This window comes from Pollachius pollachius (assembly GCF_949987615.1).
Source record: "Pollachius pollachius genome assembly, chromosome: 1".
Lineage (NCBI taxonomy): Eukaryota > Metazoa > Chordata > Actinopteri > Gadiformes > Gadidae > Pollachius > Pollachius pollachius.
Genome location: NC_136934.1, coordinates 3276958 through 3303741, shown reverse-complemented (window position 1 = coordinate 3303741; position 26784 = coordinate 3276958). Strand labels below are relative to the sequence as shown.

The following is a 26784-nucleotide window of genomic DNA, read 5'->3' as shown; positions in this document are numbered from 1 at the left end:
GCAATTCTGGGTCGCCGAGTTGCACCCGAAAGGCCATAAAAAGTATATTGTAGCAATTGAATATAGATTAAAAAACCAAACTGTTACACTGTGAAAGTCACTTAAGCTCCCTGTAAGATGCAGTTGGGTTTCATTTTGTCTTCTCTTGTGTCCCTACAGGGACTGCAGGGGCCCAAGGTAAGAGCTCTCTCTCCTGGATTTATTGTCTGCAGCAGGGCCCGGGCGGGACCAGACATTAGCTCATGGATCATGTTGTTGTTAAAGGGTAGAGCTCCTCGCCGTTTGAAGACTAACGCGAAGTTTACTTCTTTCAGGGACCGCCGGGCCCCCGAGGCCCCCCAGGGTCACCGGTAAGTCCAGCGTGTGAAGTTTTGTACCGTCGTTTTTGTGTATGGACGATCTGGTTGTAATCAGTGTGTTCTTTCTCTCTCTATGCCTTGCAGGGACTTCCCAGTATGTATCCTTCATTGGTGAGAACGTTTTTCATTTTGTTTTGCTGTAATTTCATATTTTTGATCCGTGAGGTATTACACAAGGAACTTATTACACACTCTTATTTATTTTTATAATTCCTCTTCTACACGTCATAAAGAACAGGAGAAAAGGCAGGACTACAGCATAGCATGAATGTCTGGGCCTAGGTCTAAGGCATTCAACAGAGTGATATTGATAATGATTATGATTAATAATATTAAGACCATAAGTGTGCCGGCCCGCGTCTCAATTCCTGTGTCTGGATCTCCTCTAGCAGAAACAGGAAGCTCTGGACGCGGCCTTCGAGGCCATCCTGGACTCCCACGTTGTCCTGAGGTCAGAGGTGAGCATAACTATAATCGCTCCTAATATGGGTTCTTGAAAATGCTGTTCAGCAGACATACAGTATGTACACTGTAGGAAATAAGGACTTGGGAAGGGATGAGGAGGATCTCGCGGTTTTATTTCATGCAAACATTCATAAATGTACGGCAGTGGCTCAGGAGGTAGATCGGGTTGACTTGTACCCGGAAGGTTGCTAGTTCGATCCCCGGCTCCTCCTAGTGTCGAGTTGTCTCTGAGCAAGACGCCTCACTCTGACTGCTCCTGACGAGCTGGCTGTCGTCTTGAGTGGACTCCGCCGTCGGTGTGTGAATGTGTGCATGAATGGGTGAATATCAGGCAATGATTGTGCAGTGCTTTGAGTGGCCACTGGTTAGAAAGCGCTGGGTAAATGCAGTCCGTTTACGTACTCATCTCACCTCATCAGAGACATAACGAGGGTGTGTGTCCCACACAGAACTACCAGCACATGGACATGCCCATGCTGGACCAGGGCACGGCGGTGTTCCAGACCCTGCAGCACCTCAGCTCCCTGATCCAGAGCCTGAAGCACCCTCTAGGGAACCGGGACACCCCGGCCAGGATCTGCCGGGACCTCCAGGACTGTGAACAGCGGATGCATGATGGTGACGTTGTCCACGCCACACATAGCCACTCACAGACAGCCTTTCAGAGAGCCGTACAATCCGCTGCCGTCCCCGGTCATGACGGCCAACCCTTGAGGTTTTCTGTGTCGCCCTACAGGCGTGTACTGGATCGACCCCAACCTGGGCTGCTCGGCCGACACCATAGAAGTGACGTGTAACTTCAGCGCTGGAGGACAGACCTGCCTGAAGCCCGTCTCCGTCTCCAAGGTTGACAAGCACAGTCGGCCTCTTCTGCTGTCTGCCGCTAAACGTCTGAAAGCGATAGCCGGGCGCCAGGGAGAAAAACAAAACCGACGAAAACAACTTAAGATGCTTTCACGGGGGGTGGGGGGAGACTTACCACATTTGGGAGTTAAGCATGTTAAAAAGGGCGGTGTTTATACAGTTTGACTTGCCGTGAAAGGCGAATGCGATGCGTTAATGAGCTTATATTCGTTTGATGTCACTCGTCTCAGGCGGAGTAATCAGAGGTGTTGTACCCGTCAGACGACCGTTTGATCCCCGCTGAATCCTCCCAAGTTGCACTGTGTACACGAGCGCTACAAACACAACTTACTGAGGCTGACACCATTCACACTTTAATCATATCAATCGCTTTTTCTTTTTATCGGCGCTGTAATTGATGTGTGGTGTAGCAGTCTTTAATCATGTAAATAAACGTCATATTTTTCTCCTTTGGGGAATGGGGGCGACTAAATCTAAATCTGTGTCTTTTGATCAGCTATCAAGGGGATGGGTTAATGTGAGCCAGTGGCCAGAAGGAGCAGACGTGATTAAACAATCGTGTGTAATCACAGTAGCTCAGGAGGTAGAACGGGTTGACTGGTAACCAGAAGGTTGCTAGCTCGATGTCCCTGAGCAAGACGCCTCACCCTGACTGCTCCCGACGAGCTGGCTGTCGCCCTGCGTGGTTGACACCGCCGTTGGTGTGTGAATGCGTGAATGAATGGTTGTAAGTCGCCTCAGCAAAATCCCCTGAAGGTAATGCAAACGTTCTGCGCCCGTAGCTGGAGATGGGAGTGGGCCGCATCCAGATGAACTTCCTCCACCTCCTCAGTTCCTCAGCCACGCAGCACCTCACCGTCCACTGTCTGAACACGCCCGTGTGGGCCACCGGACCTTCCGTGCAGCCCTCGGACCGCGCGGTCAGCTTCAAGGCCTGGAGCGGGGACAGGATTCAGGCCGGAGACGTGCTGGAGCCCACCGTGGTCAAGGACGACTGCTGGGTATGAATCCATGTTACATAAGATACTTACTCTATTACATAAGATACTTACTCCATGGTACTAATCCATATTACGTACATAAGATACTTACTCTATGCTATGAATCCATATTACACAAGATACTTACTCAATTACATAAGATACTTACTCTATGCTAAGAATCCATATTAAATAAGATACTTATTCTATGCTGCGTTGCTGTGACCTGCTAATGTGGCCATCTGGGATTAATCGAATACATTTGATCTCATCGTGATTCTGGGTGACATTAAATACCCTCCTTACGCTCTCCAATAACACGGCCTCCTTCTACCAGATCAAAGATGGCCAATGGCACCAGACCCAGTTCGTGTTCCAGACGCAGGACCCCAACCTACTCCCCATCGTGGACGTGGACAACCTGCCCGCTGCGGACCCCGGCTCTCGCTTCCACCTGGAGGTGGGCCCCGTGTGCTTCCTGTGAGGGGAAGACGCGCGAGACACGGACCTCCCCCCAAACCTCGGGCTGCAGAGGAAGCCCGAGGAGCCACTAGGGAGGACAGAACCGACCAATGAAAAGGCAGAGCTATCTCACGACGCCTGGCACTAAAAATCCACCGATGGAAAAACAAAAGAATAAGCTTCTCCCGTTCAGAGACTTCTTTACAAGACCTGGACCGGACCCTTCGCCGCAGATGGGAGGAAATATGACAAATATGGAAGCTCTCCAACGATCTCTAATGGACCACGTTGTAACATATTCGCTTCACGATCTCATTGTTTTCCAATGTTTAATCTTAAATGTCCATAAGGAGATCTCTGCAGATCTACTGAACTTGGTTTCATCTGCAAAGTTCTTTTTTTAATGTTACATCAATAAGTACTATTTATACCTGTATATGTACTGTATATTTTAATATAAAGTGCAATAGCTATCACTCCACAACTTTGCATAACAATTCAGGGCACTAGGTGATAACTCATCCAGAAAAGCAGCGAGCCACAGATGGGACACTAACCAGGGGACTCATCACACAAACGATACAGCAGCATCATCACACACAACCCCTGCTGTGTGGTTGGTGTCAAGACGCTACCTCTGTTCTCCCTACCAAACCATAAAGACAACTGGGGCCAATCTTCTGGGGGTCGGAGGAGGAGGAGGAGACATCTGGTGCTGCACAATACTGCCATGCCGTCTGCGGAGCGCCCAAGTCCGCGGCTCTTCTGAACTCGAAACAAAAGGGAACTATGTACTGTAGGGTTAGTGGCCGAATTCAGCGAGGCTAACTCTCAAGCATGCAGCTTCACGAGCAAAACAACAATCATTGTGGGTCTTGACACCGTGTTACATTCTGTTCAAATGTACATAAATAATGCAACTGTACAATGCAGGTGGATGCTATTTAAATGTTATTTAAATCCCCCTTGGGCTTTTGTTCATTCAGCGAGTCAGGCATTGACTGTATTGTTTGGTGAGTCAACGTGTCTAATTAAACTGAGCGGTCCAAACACCACACAGGAGCATAATGACCGTGCATTTTTACTACCAGGGATAAACTGAAATCCACCAGGCGCACGCTCCGTGTTCCCAACACTAAACAACACAACCGTTAGCTGTGAATCAACAGGAGGAAATGAGTCACACTCAGTAAATCAGAGGGAAACAGCTGAAATATACACGCAGAGGAACAGGGTTTTCAAGAGATGGGACATTTATGAGGATGGCTCTACCACTGGAGGATTGAGGTACGGAGTTGGCGTCGACTGTAATGTCTGAAGTTCATTTTTGTCAGCGTGTTCGACTAACCGTTGGAGAGGGGGAAATGTCAGAACCAAACAAAAGAGCTGCTGCCTCCCACACAGTCATGCACCCGGCTACACCTTCTCCCAGCGTAGCGTTGGAGGAAAAATCTCCTGCTTATATAACTGAAGAAAATAAGCGAGAACACAGATGTTTTCAGCATTGTGATTATTATTGACACAGGAGTCGTGCAACGAGCGTCGGGCTATCGAGGGCACATGGCGTGTCTTCCCCCGTCCACCGGCAGGTTGACCCCCGTGATGAAGCTGGCAGAGTCCGAGGCCAGGAAGGCGATGGCCTGGGCCACCTCTTCCACCTCCCCCGGCCGCCCTAGTGCGTGGGTCTGCTTGCACTTCTCCAGGAACTGGGGGGGAAACAAGATGGACGCAATGAGGACCCGAACACAACCCACACATCGCACTAATACATCGAGATCCTCGCTAAATATCTCGGTGGATTTCTTTTTCATTGTAGTCACCAGCGCCAATACACCCCCTGAAATGTCTGTTGTCTTGTACTCTATCGTGTGTTACCTTTTCGTACTGTTGCTCATCCAATCCGGCTCGTTTGTGCACTTCTGTGACGATGACACCCGGGCTGAGGAGATGAAGGCAACATAATGTCAATTCCATTTCGTTGCATTAAAATAACCATTTCAGAGGGGCTATCCCCCACAATGGCAAAAGTGTGAATACCTGACTCTGCTAGTCTTGGAAATAACATGGAAACGTTTATATTCCCTTACCAAACGGAGTTTACTCTGACTTGCTTTGGGGCCAGTTCTGAAAGAAAACAGAAACATTTAATTTCCTCCCTGAAGTGCTTGTGTTGTTTTTGTACTTTAATCCTTCCAACAGAACTCACCAAGAGCTACACAGCTTGTAAACTGGTCAATGGCCGCCTTCGACATGCAGTAGGGCAGGACGTCAGGGAACTAGAGAGCGAACAGAACCATAATAATTCGACTGGAAAATGGCCCTTCTATTAAATACTTATTTGGGTAAAATGTTTTAGCAACACTAGTCTTGGGTCTGGGCTTGATGCCAGGCTAAAATAGAGTATTATAAAAATAATGTGCAGCCCCGATGCACAGCCTAATAACCATAACTAAAAACGCCATCCAAGAAATCCAATATGTATATAGACGGGCTATTTTTACAGCAAACGTTTTCTCTTCAAAATTTAAAGATTATCTAGTGAAGGAACATATGCATGCGTACATCATATACTACACAGGTTAGGTGATAGATCATGTGGTGTGTTTAGGAATTAGCAGACGGCAGGACCACCCACTGATCTCTGGCCTGTGATGCTGGACACATTGACGACGGATCCCTTGGTCTTGATGAGGTGGGGAACACACAGCTGGGTGAGATGGTACACAGACCTGAAACACAAGGACAGACCCGTTCATTTAGAGGCCGACCGGAAATATAGAGTTAATCCGATACCGATAGCAGTATCGGATATTCCTCCGATACTGCCTAAAATGCAGCATCGGGTATCAGCGAGTACGCAAGCCTATGCACCGATCCGATACCATCAAATGACTAGCTCATTTACTACACGGGCACAGAACATCACAAACACGTGCAGTATTATGCTGTATTCATTAACGGTCAGAGGTGGAAAGTCGGAATGGGAAACGCGCCGTCTCCGGCCTACTGTACGTGTAGGATTCTCACTCTTAACTCGTAAGAGAAACATCAATAAGAACAAGTGCTATTGGTGGTTACAATGCTAGATGGTTTATTGTTATATACTCGGTATCGGCCGATGATCAAATTCAGGAACCGGAATCGGTATCGGGAAGAAAGAAATTGTATTGGATCATCTCTACAGACATGGAACACACTGAATATGGAAACGAGGTTAGCGTTCTGATCCCACCTGACGTTGACGTTCATCACTTTGTCATACTGGGCCAGGTCGGCCGTCTCGATGCTTCCCATTGCCAGGATGCCGGCGCTGTTCACCAGCACGTCCAGACGGCCGAAGTGAGCGATGGTCTGCTCCACGGCTTTCTGGACGGACTCTTCGTGGGTCAGATCTCCAGGCACAAGCAGCGGCTAGTGAATCAGACACGTGTGTGACTGAAGGGGACATGTTATGCAGGTGTGCATAAAATGTTACTAACATGTTCAGGAAAACAAGTCATGTTAAGAGAACATGTACATAACATGTTAAGGAAACATTTACATAACTGTTCCCTTCATTCATGACACACGTCATGACTGAAGGAAACATGTGCATGACAATCATGGTTATTTAACTTGAATCGCCAATATATGCTTTTCTCATCACTCCGCAAACATTTCTCATTATCAGCACACTAGGCTTACGTAACACATGTGTCACATGCCTATAAAGTCAGTTCCACAATTTGGCCAAGGTTTATGGACAAATTGTGAGGAGAAACACCGTGACACATGGAGGTGGACAGTACCTCGGCTGCCCCACAGTCGGTGCACTGCTTGGCCACTTTGGACAGGTTCTCCACGTCGCGTCCGTTCAGCGCCAGCAGGGCCCCGAACCGGGCGAACAGCACGCTAGTCCCGGCGCCGATGCCCGAGCTGGCCCCGGTGATCAAAGCCACCTTCCCCTTCAGACTGGACATCTGTGACAGACGGAGTTTGTGTTTAAATGTTTTTAGAACATTTAAACACAAACTCCGTCTAAGTCATGACTCAGATGACAGAGGAGGCTTATTAGTAAACGGGCTGATATAATAAATGATCTTAATCAAGATGTCAATACAGTTTACCTGGGACGCCTCGTTAGATGCCATTATGCTAGGAAAGTTTTACTCCCGACTCTGAAAACCTATTCAATAAACAGAGCGCATTTCGTCCTACACTGATGACGAGCCGCTGTCGTCACAACGCGCCACGTGTAGTTCTTTGATTGCATGTTATAAAAGGTTTAACTTTTAATTATTTATTTTAATAAAGAAACGACAGAATATTGAAACACATTTGACGAATTTATTTATTACAAAGTAATGCGTATGTTACAAAAAACAAATTTACTCAAGAACAAAACAGTCCAACAACGAATTCGATTATATAAGTAAGAAAATGCGATGAGCCGCATCAATTAGCGAAAGGGTTGGCATGGATGGTGACGTCCTTCATTCGGGTTTCAGTCAGAGGCCGGAACGTCTTTTCGTTGACAGGAAGTTTCTCCAGTTCATCCAGTGTCTCCAAGCCATCGATGATCCTTGATGTTTGGAATCAGAGAACATGGATCTCACGTCTTGGAATATTATTCTGATATATAATCCCCAGTATTCTCATGATAATAATGGGGAATTTACACAACATATCACAATATGCTAATGAATGCAAAATACCATTATAGGCACTCTAGTTTTCAATTGAAGAATATGACCACTTAAGTATGCATCAGAACTTTAAGCTAGTTTTTCTTTCTCTGAACAATTATACTGAATTATAGCCAAGTCCATTATTGTACAATAAACCTTGAGGCAGAAACACAGAGGCACAGACAAAGCCCTAAGCTCCTTGCTAATCACCAGCCCTGATGACTCCAGCACCTCCAGACTTAGTGGCGTCACCTAACGGTGCTGAAGGTTGCCAGACATAAGTGGCATGAAGAAAGACTAGAGGCCAGACTTGCTTTATAATTCCCATGAAAGCCATGGTGGGCAAGTTAAGATTGTCCGCTATGTTGACATGTACATTCAGCAGACGCTTTTATCCAGAGCGACATACAATAAGTGCATTTGCTATGTATGGATGCAATGTGTAACCAGGGTGAAACAACGTGTTTTAGTTTTGTTGAAATGTCACCAAATGCTGATTAATATGAAGCTAGCATGTGTTTAAGTTATGTTCAAGGTACCTTTTTGTAACCTGTTTCAACTCCTATGTTAATGTGTTTATTATACCTGTACTGTCGCTTTAAGAAAAGTCAGTGTTTAGTGACATAGTGACGCACATTCATGAACAGTAGCAGTGCGGGCACACCCGTTACAAATGCATAGGAACTATTCTTCTGCTTAGTCGGCCAAGATGCAGGGTCACTGAGAGGATTCATCTGTGATTCAGAAAAGTTCTGCTTTTAAGCCCTCAGAGTATAAGAATGCCAGAGAATTGAATGGGAAAGTCTGGAGAGAGAGAACTTGGTACAAGTCTCTAATCCTTGGAGTCTTTAATCTCAGACTACTGCCAAAAAGTTTGAAAACACACCCCTATTTGAATTACCATTAACCTCCTGTCCTTACTGCTGTTGCATTCGCATTTTTCTTCGGGGATAATCGAGTACTATATAATCTTTGAATTAGTCATATATCAAACCGTATTTTCGGGTGGAGATCTGCAAACCATTTGAAAGTATTTCGAATTATAAAAAGAAAATCCAGGAAAAAATGAAAAAACACCCGTCTTTACGGTAACACGGTAAGAATTAGCCACCAGACACGCATGCACTCTGACCCGTTCACATTCAAACGTTTCCTCACTTTCCAAACACGGTGTACTTCATGTCCAGATGAGGCTGCTTGGCGTACGTGAGGAAGAACTGGGAGCCGTTGGTGTCGGGGCCGTTGTTGGCCATGGAGACCACTCCTCTGACGTTATGCTGACACAACACATGTATACATGTCAGAGAGGAGCATCTTACTGCCCAAGAAGGACACCGTCCTAAGCATGAGTGCAAACTACCAACTTCCCATGTTAACCAAATAAAATAACATAACAGCTACACACTGGGATACTATTAAGGCTAAACAATTATATTACAGCCGGTGTATTCATGGGAGATACTTACTTTCAAGTGTTCGCTAAACTCGTCTTCAAATTTCCGTCCCCATATACTCGTTCCCCCTTTACCAGTGCCTACAGGTAGTCAAGGAGAAGGGCACATGTTTTAAATGACGGCCAACACAAAGAAGTGAAACCAAGGAATTATTGACCAAACGGTTGCCTCAGAGCCGTACCGATGGGGTCTCCAGTCTGCACCATGAAGCCCTTGATGTTTCGGTGGAAGATGCAGCCATTGTAGAATCCACTGGCAGACAAGGCCAGGAAGTTCTGTACATCCAAACACAAAGACACAGCATACAACACAGTTTTTAGTATGGCACAGATCCCTGATGAAAAATGTATACATCTGACAAACATTCAATAAATTACCCTGATCAATATTTTCTATGTCTAATTATTTTGTGTACACGTATAACTGTAAGCCAAGTGACAGGACTATTCCTCCTCTCTGTGAAAGTTGTTACACAACTACTGCACTACGCAACTACTATAGTAACAAGATATGTACAAAGAAAGGGAGCAAAAGGTTCAAATGTGTCATGTTTTGGGGGATGACATCAGAGGAACAGGGACACAGTGGATGACCTATTTCAACTCACCTCACATGATTTGGGAGCGCGCTCACAGAACAGCTCTATCTTTATGTCTCCGAGCTCGGTGTGGAGGGTTACAGCCTGAAACAGTCAGAGCAGTAACAGTTACTAACTGAAAAAGTAAAAAACATTTAGTGGAGTTAAGCAGTCACAACATTAGGAGTTACTGCCTAAAACCGTCTAAACAGTAAGAGAGCCATTCTGAAACGGTCACAACATTAAGAGAGCCATTCTGAAACAGTCAGAACAGTAAGAATTACTGTCTGAAACAGTCAGAACAGTAAGATATACTACCTGAAACAGTCACAACATTAAGAGAGACAGCCTAAACCAATCACAACTTTTAGATACGTAACGTTTTGAGTGACAGTGTTTGCTATTATTAACTCCGACATTGCAAATTATCGAATAAGCATAACATACGAAACAAGTTTTTCAAATATTAAGGTCGAGGATTGGAAACAATGTATAAAGAAAACAGCGAGATAATAGAACATCACCATCTCCAAACTGCGCTTCAACGTGTGTGACGAGGTAACTAGTCCGTGCAGACACTAAAGACGGAGGCGATCAGTTCCGCCAAACATTAAATTACTCCGGTATACTATGTTCACACACAGTGGTACAATGGTATAATACTATGTTAAACCCGAGTACAAAAGAAGCATTTGTTTTTTATGTTTTTTAAATAAATGGAATAATGTTGGTAAAATGTTGTATCATCTAAATGTGGAGCATACTTATATTATTATTTGCAATAAAATATATATTTATATATATATAAATAAATGCATAGATATGATAAATATATATATATATATAAATATATATTTTGTAATATCTATAAATTATATATATATATATATATATATATATATATATATATATATATATATCCCTTTGAGGATATATCGCAGGGGATCCTGGGAGTTAAGTGTTTTCAGTTGATGTAAGGGGTTTATGAAGTCTTTATTTATTGATGGGTTGAGTGGGGTTGATGGGTTCGGGGTGTTGTTTAGTTGTGTGCTGTTCAATGCTTACATGTGTGTTTATTGTTGTCGCCACCATCACTGACTGTGTCATGTTTGTTCATTGGTTGTGCTGTTTTCTCGTGCGATTGTGTAGAATAAAAGTAGCCTGCAGTCGTGCGGTGTATGGGACGCAGACCTACAGTTGCGTTAAAATCTGACTCCCTGTGCTTTTTGGTCGCCGCTACTATATATATATATTTATAGAAAAAAATATATATACATAATTATAGATCCTGGTACTTACATCTATTCAAGTTTGAGTTTCTTTTTCAGATGGATGAAACAGCACAGACGAAGTAATTATGACTTCAGGCAAATTCTTGCCTCAAAGTCTACAAAGATAAAAAAAAAAAAAAAAAAAGATAAGATAAATATACTAGAAAGCAATAAGTATGTTACAGGGTAAAAACACAACTGAACGAATAAACTCAATCAAATCATAAAACTAAATCCAAAATCCAATTATTTGCAGCGTCCCAGGCTCCTCCGGTGGAATAGTGCTTTCGAGCTGATATGACCGGCTTGGCTGTGTGGGCGACCAGGTGAGGTCCTCATTACTGCACGCCCCAGGGAACCTGAAGCCACAGACCCTTTCACCACATTCCCATTGATGTGAATCTGCCCAGTGGCTCGACTTCCTCACTCTCTAAACTAAACAGTGTGAGATAACTGAGGCACTATCGTTGCTACCGCCGCGCCATCCTAATAGCAAATTATCACCCAACACATTCGGCCATAGTGGAGATTGTTTATTTTGTTTTTGTAACATTGAAATGAGACATAGATTCAAACATACAACTCACTCTCCTGTCATCCGAGTTCACAACAAAATATTGTTCCAATCCTTTTTCATGGAGTTTTTTGGGCAAACAAAAGCCTACACAAAATACATCTGGAAAGTATGATAAATGTGGTGGGAAACATTTTCAACAATGCTAAACATAATCATGAGCAAGATAAATATCAAAAATGGTTTCAAAGGGCAGAGGAAACACTCACAAACATTGTGCTCAACACAGGAGACCCCTGTTCACAAGTCTCAATGAATACTTTGTTCGACAAATGACATCATTAAAAAAAGATTATTTAGCTAAATTAAGTGTTTTCCTTTCTCCAAAATAACATTCATGTTTAAAACATCAGTTACACTGATCATAAGGTTCCACTTAATAACACAATAAAATATCAGATGGGTACAAACAGGCAGAAGCAAAATAAGGAAAGCGGCAAGATTGATAACTATTTTCCTGAGATTTTTTTTTGATGTACTCCAATAATACTGATACTAATAGCTGTCGTAACTGAAGAAACAAAGTCAAAGAGGACTTTAAAACATCACAGATGTGAGCAGTCTCCGATCCTAAAGTCATTAAAACAAGATATGGCTCCCATTTCCTACTTAGACTGTAACAAAATCCCCAAACAGAAACCACAATGCCTCTATACTACACCATGGAAGAAAAACCACAGAACCATAAATATATTTCCTAACTCCATGAATCTTTCCATACGCCAGACAGCTGAGGCTTTTCTTACGGTTAACCTCAGCGTACAAGCTTTGGCTGACAAGACCTTTTGTGATTTCGGCGTTCCTCATCTGCGCTAGTAACGCAGGTTAGGATTATGATTGTCTGATTCAATGAGTCATCAGCTTATTGACAAGTTTGGTATTCTTTCATAAATGCCCCGACTTGTGACCTTTCAGAAATTGATTTTTCAAAAAGTTGTCAGTTTATTCAATATGTATGTCAACAATAAACGATTTCTTACAAACAAATGTCTGACCAGATCCTTGTGTCACGATATCGATCCTCCCAGGGAGAGTTAATGCAACATTAATTGCTCGGATGACATTGGATGTCTGGCCTCACACAAAAAATCTCCCACACACATCGTCAGCCCAACAAAGCACTCAAAACACTGGTCAAATCTTTGTTCATTTTCAAAAATGCGAAACAGAACACCCATTAAACATTAAAAACACCGCTTTCTACCTTCAGACTTCTCTTTTTTAATAAAGGCAATATTGCACATTTGTGTAAAGTGTGAACATTTTTTGCAAAACAAACATTTCCATAGCTAAATTTCAGCCATTTATATGCATTACATGACCGCTCTGCAAGTTGTCTTTTATTGCCACAGGGAGAACACACTTTGCTGTGCATTTCTTTCAGCATGAGAATACAACTCTCCTATGCATGTCCTTCTGATAATTCCAATGTATTGCCAATGCAGCATAGGGCCATATCTATTAGTATCATGCATGTTGACATGACCTGCAGCTAGAAATGACACATCATTTTAAAGAAAAGGAATCAAACATAAACATTATATGCATCAGTTTGAGTATTAAATATGTTGGCGTGATAAATGCTCTGAAATGAACTCACTAGCCTATGAGAAAGCCTCAGGCCCATGTTAGCATATACCACAGAATAACTTAGTTATTAAAATAAAGATTATTGCAATTTTCATTTCACCACCAATGCAACTTTCATTGCGCTTGTCATGCGTTTTATAATACTGGTTTCATATATAACTCAATTTGCCATATATAACATTTTTCCAGATTCAGGAGTTCGTTAGCAGGTGAAAATAAGTATTAATAAATCTGAGCGACAGATCAGATTAAAGTAAAATTAGGAAGAAAATGCTGTGATTGTAATAACAAAAAACAAATTCAATGTCTTACATAACAGAAGCCTTTCTAAAAGAGTATAGAGTAAGGCAAATGTATACAATAGAAATTGGTTAGCTCTTGGAGTGACTACGTTTAACCTCTGCCTACTCACTGGCCATCAAACCAGCAACTGATCAAGTGCTCCATCTGCTTGGGAAACGTGCAACATATTTTTGTAGGAATGTGCTTTTTGTCATATAAACTCATTAAAATAAAACATAAAAATAATATCTTTAAATGGAGACGTGACTATTTAGATTATTATTGCATTACATATACAAGTGAGAACAATTTGCTTAATCACGCGACTGGACGTTTTCCTCCTGCGTAAACAAACCTAAGAAACAGAGGAGCGACTTTGTTTACGAGCGGCCAGGCGAGTGTGTGCGTTCTCCAGCCGCTAGGATCCTTCAACATTGCGCTCTTGAAGTTCTGCCAAATTCACTCAATTCAAGAGAACAACAACCCAATTATGAGAAATATCTCCGTTCTATCGATCTCAGAACATCATGTAGTGTGAATGACCATACACTGTGTAATTGACCACATGCTAATATAATGGATTAAGCCCATCAAATGCAAGAAGTACGTTTATACTTCTTTTATACGGACTGGCGACAAATCTGTAATAGCTTAATTTTCAATGGTAACTTTCGGAGCATCACGCTAGGTGAACGTGCGTCTGACTGGAGGAATACTTGGCTTGTCTTTTCCTCTTTACGTGGAAACGCAAACAAACTAACAGAACCGCAATTCTGTTGACATCAGCAGCCCAAAAACAATGTTTCCGTTTAAAACCCCACGTGCAGCCACCCCCACGGACGGCCTTCATTCAACGCGATAAAAAAAACCCACGCCTTAAAAGAAAGCAATAAAACGTAGTATGGCCATGCGAAGAAGACATCTCCCTTCAGGAGGAACGGGGGTCTGTCGGGGGGGCGCTCAAGGCCTGAGTCAGCCGATCTGCTGAGGGGCGGCGCACGCACACACACACACACACACACACACACACACACACACACACACACACCCCCGATGTGTTCACGCTTGCTCCTTGTCCACCTTCCACAGCTGTTCCTTGACCTCGGTGGGCAGGGTGTTGAAGAGGTCCTCCTCCACCACCAGGCCTGTCCTCTTGAGCTGCTTGCACTCGCCCAGCTCCACGGGCAGACCCTCCAGCCGGTTGCCCCTGAGCTCCAGCTGCGTGAGGCCGGTGAGCTCCCCGAAGCGCGAGGGCAGCGTCTGCAGGCAGTTGTTCCCCAGGTTCAGCGTGCGGAGCTTCCTGCACTGGAACATCTCGCTGGGCAGCGTCTCGATCTGCATCGGGGGGGGGGACCACAGAGTTAGCAATCCAGCCATTACGTGGAGAAATGCTTGACATCACACTCATTTACAGAATGAATCCACTTGCGGTTTAAAGTAGTAGTAGTAGTACATTTGTATAATTAAAGTCATAATCCTCCCTCATCTTTTTAATCTGTTTTTTTTACTAATATATGTTCTTATTAATGAATCTAACTTGTATTCACTCTGTAAAGCGCCTTCTGAGTTCTTAGAAAAGCACTTTATAAATCAAATGGATTGCTATTGAGACTCACCCTGTTGGCTGTGACGGCCAGATACTGGAGGTTCTGCAGGAAGCCGATGTCCGCCGGGATGTGCGTGAGGTTGTTGTGGCTCAGGTCCAGGTAGCGCAGCTTGCCGCAGTAGAACAGCTGGCTGGGGATCTTCTCGATCTTGTTGCGGTTCAGGTACAGCCGCTCCATGTTGGCCAGGGTGCCGATCTGGATGGGGATGTAGGCGATCTGGTTGTACCACAGCTTGAGGCACACCAGCCGGTGCAGGTGCTGGAAGCTCATGATCTCCTCGATGGTCTTCAGGTTGTTGTCCTTCAGGTCGATCTCCTGCAGGTTGTGCAGGCTGAAGATGGAGTGCGGGATGCGCTCCAGGTCGCAGCGGATGAGCTCCAGCTCCGTCATGTTCACCATCTTCTTCAGGCTGTTGAGCACCATGAGCTTGGTGCCCTCGTTGTTGATGGAGAGCTTCTGGAGGTGCATGCCCACGTCCGTCACCACCTGAGGTAGCTTGGTGAGGTTGCTCTTCAGCCGGAGCACCTTGAGGCGCTTCAGCTCCCGCAGGCCGTCGATGACGATGTAGCGGTTGTTCTCGGCGCTCAGGTTCCCCGTCAGGTGCAGCTCGCTCAGGTTCTTCAGGCTGTAGATCCACAGGGGGATCTCCTTGATGTCCGTGAACTTGATGTGCAGCGACTTGAGGTTCTCGCGCAGGAACGCCAGCGCCGGAGCCTCGATCTTGGCCGGCGTGTGGTACAGCCACATCTCCCGCAGGTTCACCAGCTGGGCGATGATGGGCGGGATGGTGACGTCCGGGATCAGCTCCAGCTTCAGCACCTCCAGCTCTATCAGGTCGAACACTGTGTCCGGGATGCCGCTCAGCATGAACAGGTGCAGCTCCAGCTTCTCCTGAGAGTTCTTGGTGATCCGCTGCCGGAGCTTGTCCAGCGTCCACTCGTTGTTGAGGTTCAACTGCCGCAGTTTGTTCTCGCTCACCTCCGAGAGGAACACGGCGAAGCGCTTCGAGTACAGCGGGTCGTACTGGTCGATCATGTGCAGCATGAAGGCAAAGTCGTTCTTCACGTCCGGGATGTCGCTGTAGCTGCTCTCCTCGCGGATGCTCTCGAACGAGTACTTCTTCAGGGAGCGCCGCAGCATCCAGCAGAGGGTGTACATGGAGATGAGCCCGTAGACCCCCACCAGGCCGATGTAGAAACTGGCCAGGATCTTGAAGAGCGTCGCCAACGGGTGGGCGCAGCGGTACATGCTGTAACCGGTGAGGCTCTCGATGTTCACATGACAGTCGACACTGAACTGAATGTTCTGCACGTAATACCCCGTGTAGCAGATGATCAGGATGAACTTGATGACCTTGATTACGGTCTGACGGACGTACAGCCTGTACACGATGTCTCCTTCCTCAACGTGTATCCTGAACTTCTTCACTTTCTCAAAGAGCGCCTTGGCCTGCTCTCCCTCTTTTTTGTCCAGCACGCCCGTTTCTGTCCGGTCCACGATGCCCTGCTCCAGGCGCGACTTGGTCCGCTGCAGCATGGGCACACTGGCCTCCACGTCCTCGCTGATGACCGACTCCTTGTGGTCCATGGAACCGTTCATCTTCATGGGCTTGGGGTCGCTCTCCTCCACCACCGTCTCGGACAGAGCCCTGGTGGTCCACGGCGAGTCGAAGCACTTCAGCAGGATGGACACAAAGTGCTCCAGCTTGGAACTGGTGCGGGGAAACTTGAACCAAAAGTTGCTGCAGGCCAGGAATATGAGGGTGTGCAGCAGCACCAGGTAGGGGAAGTACTTGGCGAACCAGTGCAGTCTGTTCTCGTAGCACACGGCGTCCACGTAGTTGTACTGGTGCCTGTCCAGGTCATACTGGATGCCCTTAGGCTCCAGGGCCATGGAGGCCGAGAGGGAGGCGTTGAAGTACCTCCTGCAGGTCTGGTTCACCACCCACTTGCAGGGCAGGCAGATCATCTTGTCCTGGGTGACCTGCAGCGTCCCCCCGAACACCGAGATCATGAGCATGACGATGGAGATGTAGTCTGTGAACACGTCCCACCATGGCTTCAGGATGCGATAGGCAGGCTGGGTGTCTACAAAGTAGCGCAGCTCAGTGATGGGGATCATGGTTTATCTGTGGGGGGAGGGGGAGGGGGGTTCACATAAAGGTGTATTTATTATTGACACATTCAATTATAAAGTAATAAGCATTGATTCAAATCATAATACATCAAATGTATGGTTCCAATAAGCCGGGGAGGGGAAATGAGATGAGATGAAGCTTCCAGCTCTCTGTAGCCTTTCTTCAGAGATACGTGCTTAGGGACCCATACCCAGAGATCAATAGCGCTGTGTTGGATAACAAGGCCACTCATCAGCAGATTCTGATGGTACGCTCCACATTAATGAATCGCAGTCTGCCACTTCAGACCAGACACTCGTGTCTATAACTGAATAACTGCAATATATAATGCTCTGTGCTAGTGTATACGTACGCACACATACACACACAGTATTAAATAATCAAAATGGACTTTATCATTTGAACATTGTTATTCAATAATCTCATTATGTTTCTGCTGTGGATGTGGTTTTTGGCCTAACAGATCAATGCAACCTGGTTTCCTTTGTTTAACCCCTCCCTGAGAATGGGGCCTAAATAATGTCTAATATATTTTATGATGTTTAAAGTAATGGAGCAGGACTGTTAAATAGTATTTTTTTATCATCTAGATCACAAGTTCAAACAACAATAAGTTAAACGTGCTTTAAATTAGTCACTCATTGCCAAAGACAAGTTCTAAGGCTACCTGCAGCTCGCTTTACCCTGAGGCAGCAGAGTAAGTGAACACAAGTCAGACCGTTTTTCAACGCCATTTATTGTTCATTCAGCCTTGGCATGGCAGTGATTTGTGTTTTTATTTAAAATATGTTAGCATCTGTTTTAGTGCTTGTTCTGCTGTATTTTCCCTACATTTTTCAGATCTTGTTTTAGACTAATCTATTCATGCATTTTTCTCTTTGAGTAGATAGTGTGTAACTTGAACTTTGATCTAGGAGGGATATTGGCCTAAGGTCGAATTAACTTATTTGATATAATGAAATGATGAATTAAATATATAATTATAACAAAGAGATCTTGTAGTTTGCTTGGACAGTGTCCTGTAGTTGAGGTCAATCAGCCAAACATCAAAAAGTGAATTGATCTCTGTTTTAATGGTGAGTCGCTTTAGGAAGTTCAAACCATAACATGAACTGGGATTCTTCTAAAAAATTACAAACGCAGATAGCCGTGTGCAGCTAGTATTAGTTGGACTTCAAAGCCATGTTATGAATAAATAAAATGCTTAAACATTATCTTTAAAAAAACATATTTAGTAATTGCGGTTTTACTTACATGTCTGCAAGAATAACAACTCCATTTCACCCGATCACAGACAGAGATGGCGTCTCAGTTCATCAGCCCCAGACCAAACTAAAACAACAGCCGGAGTCACTCTTCCCAAGAATATGTTCCAGCCGGCCCATCGGCCCAAACAACACACCTTACTCCCTGGTTCTCTATTCTTAGCCATTTCCCTGGATAATACCCAGGGTATTGTCTGAGCGAGCCTGCTCTGACCTTCGGCAGGAGATCCTGTTTACTTTAGGACTGCTGTCTCCACCACTGTCTCCCTGGAACACACGCCTGTCACCTCTTCCCAGACTGGCTTCACAGAGGCACACCCGCACAATCGCAAATACACACACACACACACACACACACACACACACACACACACACACACACACACACACACACACACACACACACAGCTCTGGCGCTGGTTAGCACTCTGGAGCTGGTCTGAGTTTTTCTGTTATGACAAACTCAGACCTTAAAAAACAAAACTGTTTTCGCTTTGGGAAATAATCCAGCAGTACATAGATTACATACGGCGTGAGGCGGTACAAATTCAACTGGAGGGCGAGAAAGTATCGGAGAAAACCTCACCGATCCAAGATGTTATCTGTGACCCAGGGAAAGATCCGGCCCCGTTGGGACAATCCTCTGTCTGTAGATCCAGAAGTGTTGGTTGGCCCCTGCCTCTCTCATGGCCACGGGTTGGATGGAGTATCTGGACAGAGATGTGGGACATAGTTAAGGGAACTTACAGTGAACCCATGTTGTAATGTATGGACCTGGCATTGTCATGACTCGTAGGGTTACTGTCAAGACGTGGCGGGCGGTTTAATCAGGTATCTGCTGGTTCCCTATCCAGGAAGCACATGGGCTTGGTTCAAGATACACAATAAACCTGTTTGGTAATGAACTCCCAGTGTACCCATCACGGGGCTTTCTGTGGTGGTACTGGCTCACTGAAATGGGTGACCATTAGCTTTATTCACCCTGCCATAGCGGTCCTGGCTCCACCATGTCATAATCATGTGTACAGACAGATGACGACGTGACTGACAGACCGAGACAATCTGTACACTAAGGTCCCCACTGAGGTCCGATGTATCATATAGGAGAGCTACACGCTATCCCTCTGCTAGCCAGCAAAGCGTTAGCTACAACCCAGTTGTTATATTCGTACAGTAACGCACAATAACATGGTAATAACCGTCTAGTTTAACACACCGGACACACTTACTCTGTTTGGGTACGACGCGCTCGACTGCGAGGTGTTCTTAGCAACTATATGGTACAGAAACAGTGCTCTCGGACCAGGCTGGGCTAGCTCTCTGTAGCGTTATGTTGACCAGTTAGCAGCTTGTTGCTACAGCCTCCACTAGGGACAGTCGACGGTCCGCCTGGCCGAGGGGGACGCTGTCAAGGCGTTTGCCTTTGGATCGTACGTCAACACCGCCGCCATATTGGAAAGGTCAAGCTCGCCTGCGTAGGATTGCAAGTCAACGGGGAGCTGCGGCTTTCTGGATAGAAATCCCTGTACGGTTTTTATTTATCAGCCGATTTTAGAGAGGTTGTATACAAGGGACTAAGATGTACAAGGGTTAAAAATATATGTATTTAAATATATATGATTTAATATAAATAATTAGATTTAATATAAATATATAATATGATTTAATATATATCATAAAACGACCTATGTAGTAGGGTGAACAATTCAACGTTATAGTGTTGTTGTTTTTTTTCAGAAAACCTACAGCTCCACCGTTTACCTGTATTTATTTCCAGGCCTGTCTTTGCCTCTCCAATATGGCGGCGACGTTTACGTACGGTCCACTGGCCAATGCGGCGTCTAATGGATCAGGGCACTGTTTCTGCAGCTGCTGGTGCTCGGTGACTGTCTGCCGAGCCGAGGGGGGCGCTACTGCTGCCTAGCGGAAGCACCGGTGATATCTATGTATACATCCACGCACCCAGACAGCCGTGTTTATTATCAGATACCCATGATCGACACCAAAACTTCCTAAACACCCATGAGCCATACATCGACTATTGTGTCTGACTCCGGGTAGCTCACAAACGGGTTTGGATCATGTTGTCACTGGTCGGTGCGCGGTCCATTCGGTGGTTCAGGACCGTCCTTCCAGTGAGGTACTCTGTCGTAACGGGGGGACACACCTATGACACGCAACCCACAGAGGAAGCACTAGGTAGACATGTAAACTCCGGGCCACCCAGAGTGGGCTCATCGTTTGTATGTAGGACACACGTGGGGTCGTTCCGGGGTTATTGCACTGCACACACAACACTCAGTTGTTGGAAGTGTCAGCAGACCCTTGAAGACCAGCCAACCTTCTTCTGTCCTCTCTGCAAAGTCGTCCAGCCTGCAAATGAGTCCGCATCCCACTTCCAGATTTTGAAAAGGTAAGTGTTTATGTGAGTGACAGAGGGGCTGTTACCAATACTACTTTTGACATTAACAATCTAAATAAACTACACACACACACACACACACACACACACACACACACACACACACTCACTCACTCACTCACTCACTCACTCACTCACTCACTCACTCACTCACTCACTCACTCACTCACTCACTCTCAGACACACACACACACACACACACACACACACACACACACACACACACACACATCTGACTTCACAATGTGTTGTTTGTTCCTTGATCAGTCCCCACTCATTCACGCTGGACACACAGAAGCTTCAGAAGACGTACCTGCAGCTCCAGCGCACCCTACACCCAGACAACTTCAGCCAAAACACAAAGGTATGGCGCGCCTGCTTTTGATATGGAAATGTAATAGACTCCAGTTGAATTCAACCAATGTGCCCTTGGGGAATCTGATACTATCAGCACTTGGGGAGTGCTGATAATCGATTAGAGTAGACATTGTGTTCATGTCTGAGGCTGCATTCCTCAAACCGACCACATAGTTATTTTTTGGCAAGTAGTTACCCCATGTTGGCCAGGGACTGAATGTCTTGGGAAAAGGGCCTAAGAAATGATGTGTGGTGTATGGATTTTAAAGGTAGGGCAGGATGTTTCCTTGTAAATGATATTCTCTCCGTATCTTCCCTAACAAGCAGGTACCCATAGAGTCCACTAAATCAGATGCTTCTCACATCCTTCTTAACGGTCTCCTGGACAAAATGTGGCCCTTAAAAGTACCATCCAAGAAAAATACATTATTTACCGGGTATTTGAAAAAGAAGCAAAGGCCTTACCATGTGTGCCTTTGTCCAAGTCTAGAGACAACACAATACACAGAGAAAAGCGTTACATAATGTTGCATCACCGCTCTTCCCTGCTGTCTTCCTTGTGCAGTTGAAGCCATTCAGTCTTATCGTAAAGTATTGCATTGTAAATGCCATTCAATCTATTCACATTTAATGTGACGAGTACAACTTGGGTGATAAAAAACAAATCAACATAATCTTATTATTAGGGTGTAAGTAACTGTCTTATTCTGAAATAACTAGATTACCTTGTACCCGGGATTTCAACTGGCAAGGCATTTCTATAAATCCACATACATGCAAGGATATCAGTGTCCCAATTGGTCTGAAAGAAACATATTTACACTGTGCAGACAGGGCGAGAATTACTATATTAGAAAGCCTGCCCATGCACCTTTTGTGTGGAGCTCCAGCAGTGATGATCCATGATGTTCTGTCAAATCTGAGAGTAATGGAAGAGAGCCACATTTATGCTGGATAGATCAGTCTACCAGCCCACCCAGTCGACTGTAGCAAACGTTGCTCATCTATCCGTCAAACATCTAGGTGGACACGCCCACTTATGATGTCAGAAGAGGCAGATTTTCAAAAACGGCTTGTAATGGCTAATCACACACCCAGTGGAATAATATGTCACCTTTAACCCTTTCTGAGGCCTCTCTGTCTAAAATAGGGGTACAAGTTATAGTGTAAGCCTCAACGTCTGACCAGAGTCTGCCTGTATTAGACAGGCCCTTCCAAGTCCACTCTCGGGACCCAATGTTGATGTGGTTCAAACTAAAGACCCTAGGATTGAAAGTTGCAACAATGGCAACAGCCAAGCTGCATGGCTCAGCTATTTGCTTCAGTGGTTTATTATGTTGTTCAGATTTGGGTTTTGTCACTTCAAATATGATTCAAAACCTTAAACCCTTTCAAAAGTTCTAAGGCACAAAGATGAAGCTGGATAGTTGTTAAGGTCTCCCGGTTCGGCTTTTTGTTGTCCAATACCCAAAGACTTTTTTTCATTTCCCATTCCTCTGCATTTCAGTGGGTTGCCTTACATAATCATCGACTGACTTGGTTGTGAACAATTAGTTGTCTCAATTCCGAGGCTGAACACAGCGCTGTGGGTTATGCTCTCAGTTGTGCAAGAGGCGGGTGCTTGGTTGATGGTCGTCTGTGATGCATTGCAAAGCCGAACTGACCGTGTCGTGACTCAAGGCCAGCAAGCCCTTTGTTCTGACACAACAGTGCTAGACTAAGACAGATATCTCTGTGAAGAAAAAGCCGGTGAAACTCAAGAGAAGTATTGCACAATTGTGTCTGCGTGTGTCCTCTAGATCTGTTTACTTTCAGAGTTACAGTGAGGGGTAGCACACAGGAGGCACACTGCAGACAAGCTGAGGCCCAACAACCTATGCGGTTGTTGGGAAGCAGCCATATGTCACCCTGTCCACCGAAAGAAAGACTTCAGATGTATCTAAAACCAAGCCCCACTCCCTTCGCCCCGGAGATCTGTATCTCAATAGTTTGTGCTGGTACCCCTGTGTTCTATCAGCACTACCGGACATTTCTCTTAATTAGACATCCATGAAGCCCCAGGGGAACGGCATCCTATAGGCTGGAGCTGCAGTCTCGTTACTACCCGACCACCGACTGCATAGGTTGTTATTACTGCCCCGGCTGAACATGACAGGCTCATGGGCCACTGCTTGAGACTATTGATTTTCCCCGAAGCTGACAGACCTGACAGCCAAAGAATGTACTCGATCTGGCAGCCATTTCCAAGCTGCTCCCCCCCCCCTTCCCGCCTTCATGCGGGCCCCCCACCTCGCCTCCACCAACACATCCTCCACTCTGTCTCAGGGTCTCAGAAAGGCACTTATGAAGCTACACACAAAACATCTCATTAGCGGTTATTCCCGTTAATCAATACCTTTTGGGTTTCTTGCCCAACGGCTTTTGCGCGCGCATGCTGAACATTTGTGTTATTGTTGTGGTCGTAGCACAATGACACACGGCTATAGATTATTGATCTGCGGTGAAGTAATCAGCGCTGCCCTCAGAAGGAGGAGATGCACGGTGAACAACAGGTTTTGGCCCGCACACTTGGCCCGAGGCTGTGTTACCCTTTGTAGGATTACACGGTTGTGAACCGGGGTCTGCGGATGCCGATGCATGGTAAGAGACGGCCTGTGTTCTCCGATATCAATGCTCCCAAGATGTGGGAGTCACGGCCGCTCTTGTCCTTTGGAGCAGGTGGAGCAGCGGTATTCTGAGGACCAGTCAGCCCTGTTGAACAAGGCGTACAGGACGCTGCTCAAGCCTCTGAGTCGAGGCCTGTACATGGTGAGTCGTTATGTTCTTTCTTATATATTTGTTTTACAAAAGAAATGAAACAAACAGTTTAATATTTTAGAAGGAAACCGTGCAGACCGACGGGGGATTGCGTACCGTCGCACGCAAAATGCCTCGGAAACCCCCCAAAAAAACGAGAGAATTTAAACAGTGTGTGATGATTTATGAGTCCCCTCGCCGCCAGTGGCGGCGCTCGCCTTCCCGGAGACGTGCGGCCGTGTGTCTGCGGGGGTTTGGTATGTAAACGAGGGCGTGTTTGCAGTTGGAGCTGGAGGGCATGGCCCTAGAGGAGGGGAGCGACTCCGCGGCCGACCCCAGCTTCCTGATGGAGCTGATGGAGCTGAACGAGGCGGTGGAGGACGCGCAGACGCCGGAGGAAGCCAACCGGATCGGCCGCGACACGAAAGGTAACGCGCGACGCGCTCAGGTTCACCGCGTCAGCCCGACCCCCAGATGTGCGCGTTGAGAACGCGGCGTGGCCCTGCTTTGCGTCTCCGTCCCTCTGGGCGGTGCGGCGGAGGGCGTGGCTCTCATGAACACGTAGGGCTGGGCGATTAATCGATTTTCAAGCCCAATTTCGATTTTAGCGTCAAACGATCCAAAAACTATGTATATATAATCGGCTTTTCTTTTCTTCTTTATGTTTTATAGAAAGAAAAGCTGGATACATATCTGTGCATTATTTTAGATTTGAACATTTTCTTTTTGAACATTTTGTGTATTTTTTGAAGGCGAATTTTCAAAGTTCTCAGTTACAAAGTGTTTTTGGGAGAGACATGCTGAAGAAATACATCATGTTTTCAAGCTCAAAAATAATCGTTTGAACAATCGTGATTTCAATATTGACCAAAATAATGGTGATTATGATTTTTTCCATAATCGAGCGGCCCTATGAACACCTGATCGCGTGTTGGGAGGTGCCCGCCGCCGACGGTACACGTACATGACATTTACAGTTGACATTCAGGTCATTTAGCAGATGCTTTTATCCAAAGCGACTTACAATAAGTACATTTATCAGAAGAAAGAAAAACAACAATACATCGCTGTCGGTACAGTAAGGATGTTCGTAGAACCAAGTGCCAAGCACTTACAATCCCAAGGTTAACCCATTCCCCGTAAACAAGAAAGATCTCTAGGATAAGATGCTACACCATACCAAGTACTATTTTTAAGTGCCAGGACGTACAACAATTATGCGTCAGAGGGGTGCTGGGGGTAAGGGGGGAGGATCTGCAGACTCTAGATGAACTCTGAACCGGTGAGTCTTGAATGAGAGTCTTCTTCGAGCCAATGGGGTCGCAGCGGCGCCGACCCGCCCGCGTGGGCGAGGGTGCGAGATTCGGCCCTTGGACCCTGCTAGCGAGCCGGACCAGACCGTCCCGGTGCGGTCATCTCTCCCCCGGTTAGGAGTCGGGGTGGGATGGATGAGAAGGAGGCGGCACTATTGAGACGGATACAAAGGTGGCCGCGGGAGACTAATGGCAGCCTTGTGCGCCGGGGAGAAAACACAAAAGGGTTTCACTTACTATTGAGACAGGCCACCGTAAATAATCCTGGGGAAAAATGAGTGAATGCGCTTTTGAAATGTGCTGAGTAGAAAATAGGTTGTTTTTCTGTATCGAGGAAATTAGTCATTTGCAATGGAACTCGCCCGACTTGCCTTGCCTGGCAGATGGGTGAACAGATGGGCGGGTTTAATGTCTGTAGCATTTGATTTATCTGGGTGTTATGCGTATCTCTAAAGAGAAGTTGATTATGCTCCCACCTATCGGTTATCCTCTGTTTAATGACCCTTTAATGACGGACTTAAAGTAACTGTGGAAGTCTCTCCCTCTTATTTATAGTGAAGCTGGCGGAACTGACAGCCGAGATAGACGGAGCTCTGAACAGAGGTACGTCCCCGCGAGTTATGGTAGAAGAAGAGTTTAATTACTGTTATGAATTTATGTTGTGTTGTTAATCCTTTAGACGAGTCTGACTGAACTCTTTTTTTAATACCCTTTTTTCTTTGTTTTTTTTGTCCTCCGTTATAAGGGGAGCATGAAGCTGCCAAGGCACTGCTTATCCGGATGAAGTACTTTGCAACCGTTGAAGAGAAAGTGAAAGAACAACTTTCTAAGCTTATGTGATATATATATATATTTTATTTGAGCAAGTTTAAAATGTGCTGGAGCAATTTAAATTCAATGTGTGTTATATTATATATTTATATATGAGTGTGTTTAATATTTTAAATAAAGGAAATTTTTTCTAAAGTATGAATAAATTAAATTGATTAAGAAATTGTGCCTGATTGGATGATCGTCCTCAAGGCCTATTTTGAGAGGCTTCAAACCTCCCAAAGTGTCATTCATATGTCAGGTACCCGTTTTTCTATACAAGCAAGTCGATGATTGAATGCTAATGAGGTAATTATGTTGATTAGTTACGATGATTTTCGTCATCCCCGTGTCTAGCCACAAAGTATTCAGTTCCTAGGGTTACCTTAAGGTGGAGACAAAATACCTTGACAACTCGGCAGAAAACTGCACCGCAACTTGCTCTTGATGAATCAAAAGGAAATCTTTTTTTCATAGAAGTAGACTCACTTATTTCTATTCATGATAGCTTTAGTATACGTAACGGCAATGG

General features: G+C 45.3%; 5 protein-coding genes across 5 annotated transcripts in view; 2 read left to right on the top strand and 3 right to left on the bottom strand.

Moving 5' to 3' along the window:
• Positions 1-4115, top strand: part of LOC307085483 (uncharacterized protein) — a 65848-nt gene extending 61733 nt beyond the window's left edge. Inside the window, exons 42-49 of the mRNA XM_079750296.1 lie at positions 160-177; positions 315-350; positions 444-470; positions 749-817; positions 1274-1442; positions 1561-1670; positions 2471-2689; positions 3006-4115. Of these exons, the coding sequence (XP_079606422.1) occupies positions 160-177; positions 315-350; positions 444-470; positions 749-817; positions 1274-1442; positions 1561-1670; positions 2471-2689; positions 3006-3152 (795 nt within the window). The 3' untranslated portion in view covers positions 3153-4115. The remainder of the gene's footprint in view (positions 1-159; positions 178-314; positions 351-443; positions 471-748; positions 818-1273; positions 1443-1560; positions 1671-2470; positions 2690-3005) is intronic.
• LOC307084267 (3-oxoacyl-[acyl-carrier-protein] reductase FabG) lies at positions 4115-7334 on the bottom strand. Its single transcript, XM_079748585.1, has 8 exons — positions 7237-7334; positions 6919-7089; positions 6363-6541; positions 5766-5859; positions 5337-5406; positions 5218-5254; positions 5006-5069; positions 4115-4836 (listed from the first exon to the last, which is right to left on the bottom strand). The coding sequence occupies exons 1-8, from the start codon at positions 7258-7260 to the stop codon at positions 4678-4680; spliced, it is 798 nt and encodes a 265-aa protein (XP_079604711.1). The 5' UTR covers positions 7261-7334; the 3' UTR covers positions 4115-4677.
• Positions 7335-7448: 114 nt separating this feature from the next.
• Positions 7449-10387, bottom strand: ppil3 (peptidylprolyl isomerase (cyclophilin)-like 3). Its single transcript, XM_079736189.1, has 6 exons — positions 10353-10387; positions 9859-9933; positions 9433-9526; positions 9264-9331; positions 8956-9074; positions 7449-7691 (listed from the first exon to the last, which is right to left on the bottom strand). Exons 1-6 carry the CDS (start codon positions 10353-10355, stop codon positions 7565-7567), a joined length of 486 nt encoding a protein of 161 aa, XP_079592315.1. The 5' UTR covers positions 10356-10387; the 3' UTR covers positions 7449-7564.
• Positions 10388-11724: 1337 nt separating this feature from the next.
• Positions 11725-19909, bottom strand: lrrc8ab (leucine rich repeat containing 8 VRAC subunit Ab). Its single transcript, XM_079755761.1, has 4 exons — positions 19784-19909; positions 19141-19264; positions 15162-17280; positions 11725-14880 (listed from the first exon to the last, which is right to left on the bottom strand). Exons 3-4 carry the CDS (start codon positions 17271-17273, stop codon positions 14605-14607), a joined length of 2388 nt encoding a protein of 795 aa, XP_079611887.1. The 5' UTR covers positions 17274-17280; positions 19141-19264; positions 19784-19909; the 3' UTR covers positions 11725-14604.
• Positions 19910-20508: 599 nt separating this feature from the next.
• On the top strand, positions 20509-26395 carry hscb (HscB mitochondrial iron-sulfur cluster cochaperone). Its single transcript, XM_079749771.1, has 6 exons — positions 20509-20967; positions 21244-21340; positions 24052-24141; positions 24413-24557; positions 25998-26045; positions 26188-26395. The coding sequence occupies exons 1-6, from the start codon at positions 20636-20638 to the stop codon at positions 26280-26282; spliced, it is 807 nt and encodes a 268-aa protein (XP_079605897.1). The 5' UTR covers positions 20509-20635; the 3' UTR covers positions 26283-26395.
• The last annotated feature ends 389 nt before the right edge of the window (positions 26396-26784 follow it).

Bases quoted from the DNA above. Each gene is read 5' to 3' on its own strand.
- lrrc8ab (XM_079755761.1), bottom strand. From the start codon at position 17,273: ATGATCCCCATCACTGAGCTGCGCTACTTTGTAGACACCCAGCCTGCC. The intron at 14,881-15,161 runs GTGAGTCTCAAT...CCCCCGATGCAG, and splicing joins TGGCCGTCACAGCCAACAGG to ATCGAGACGCTGCCCAGCGA.
- hscb (XM_079749771.1), top strand. From the start codon at position 20,636: ATGTTGTCACTGGTCGGTGCGCGGTCCATTCGGTGGTTCAGGACCGTC. The intron at 24,142-24,412 runs GTGAGTCGTTAT...GCGTGTTTGCAG, and splicing joins TGAGTCGAGGCCTGTACATG to TTGGAGCTGGAGGGCATGGC. The intron at 24,558-25,997 runs GTAACGCGCGAC...TCTTATTTATAG, and splicing joins GATCGGCCGCGACACGAAAG to TGAAGCTGGCGGAACTGACA.
- ppil3 (XM_079736189.1), bottom strand. The intron at 9,075-9,263 runs GTAAGTATCTCC...GTGTTGTGTCAG, and splicing joins AGTTTAGCGAACACTTGAAA to CATAACGTCAGAGGAGTGGT. The intron at 7,692-8,955 runs GTGAGGAAACGT...CCAAACATCAAG, and splicing joins AAGTACACCGTGTTTGGAAA to GATCATCGATGGCTTGGAGA.
- LOC307084267 (XM_079748585.1), bottom strand. From the start codon at position 7,260: ATGGCATCTAACGAGGCGTCCCAG. The intron at 5,860-6,362 runs GTGGGATCAGAA...CTTGTGTTTCAG, and splicing joins GTGATGAACGTCAACGTCAG to GTCTGTGTACCATCTCACCC. The intron at 4,837-5,005 runs GTAACACACGAT...TTTCCCCCCCAG, and splicing joins ATGAGCAACAGTACGAAAAG to TTCCTGGAGAAGTGCAAGCA.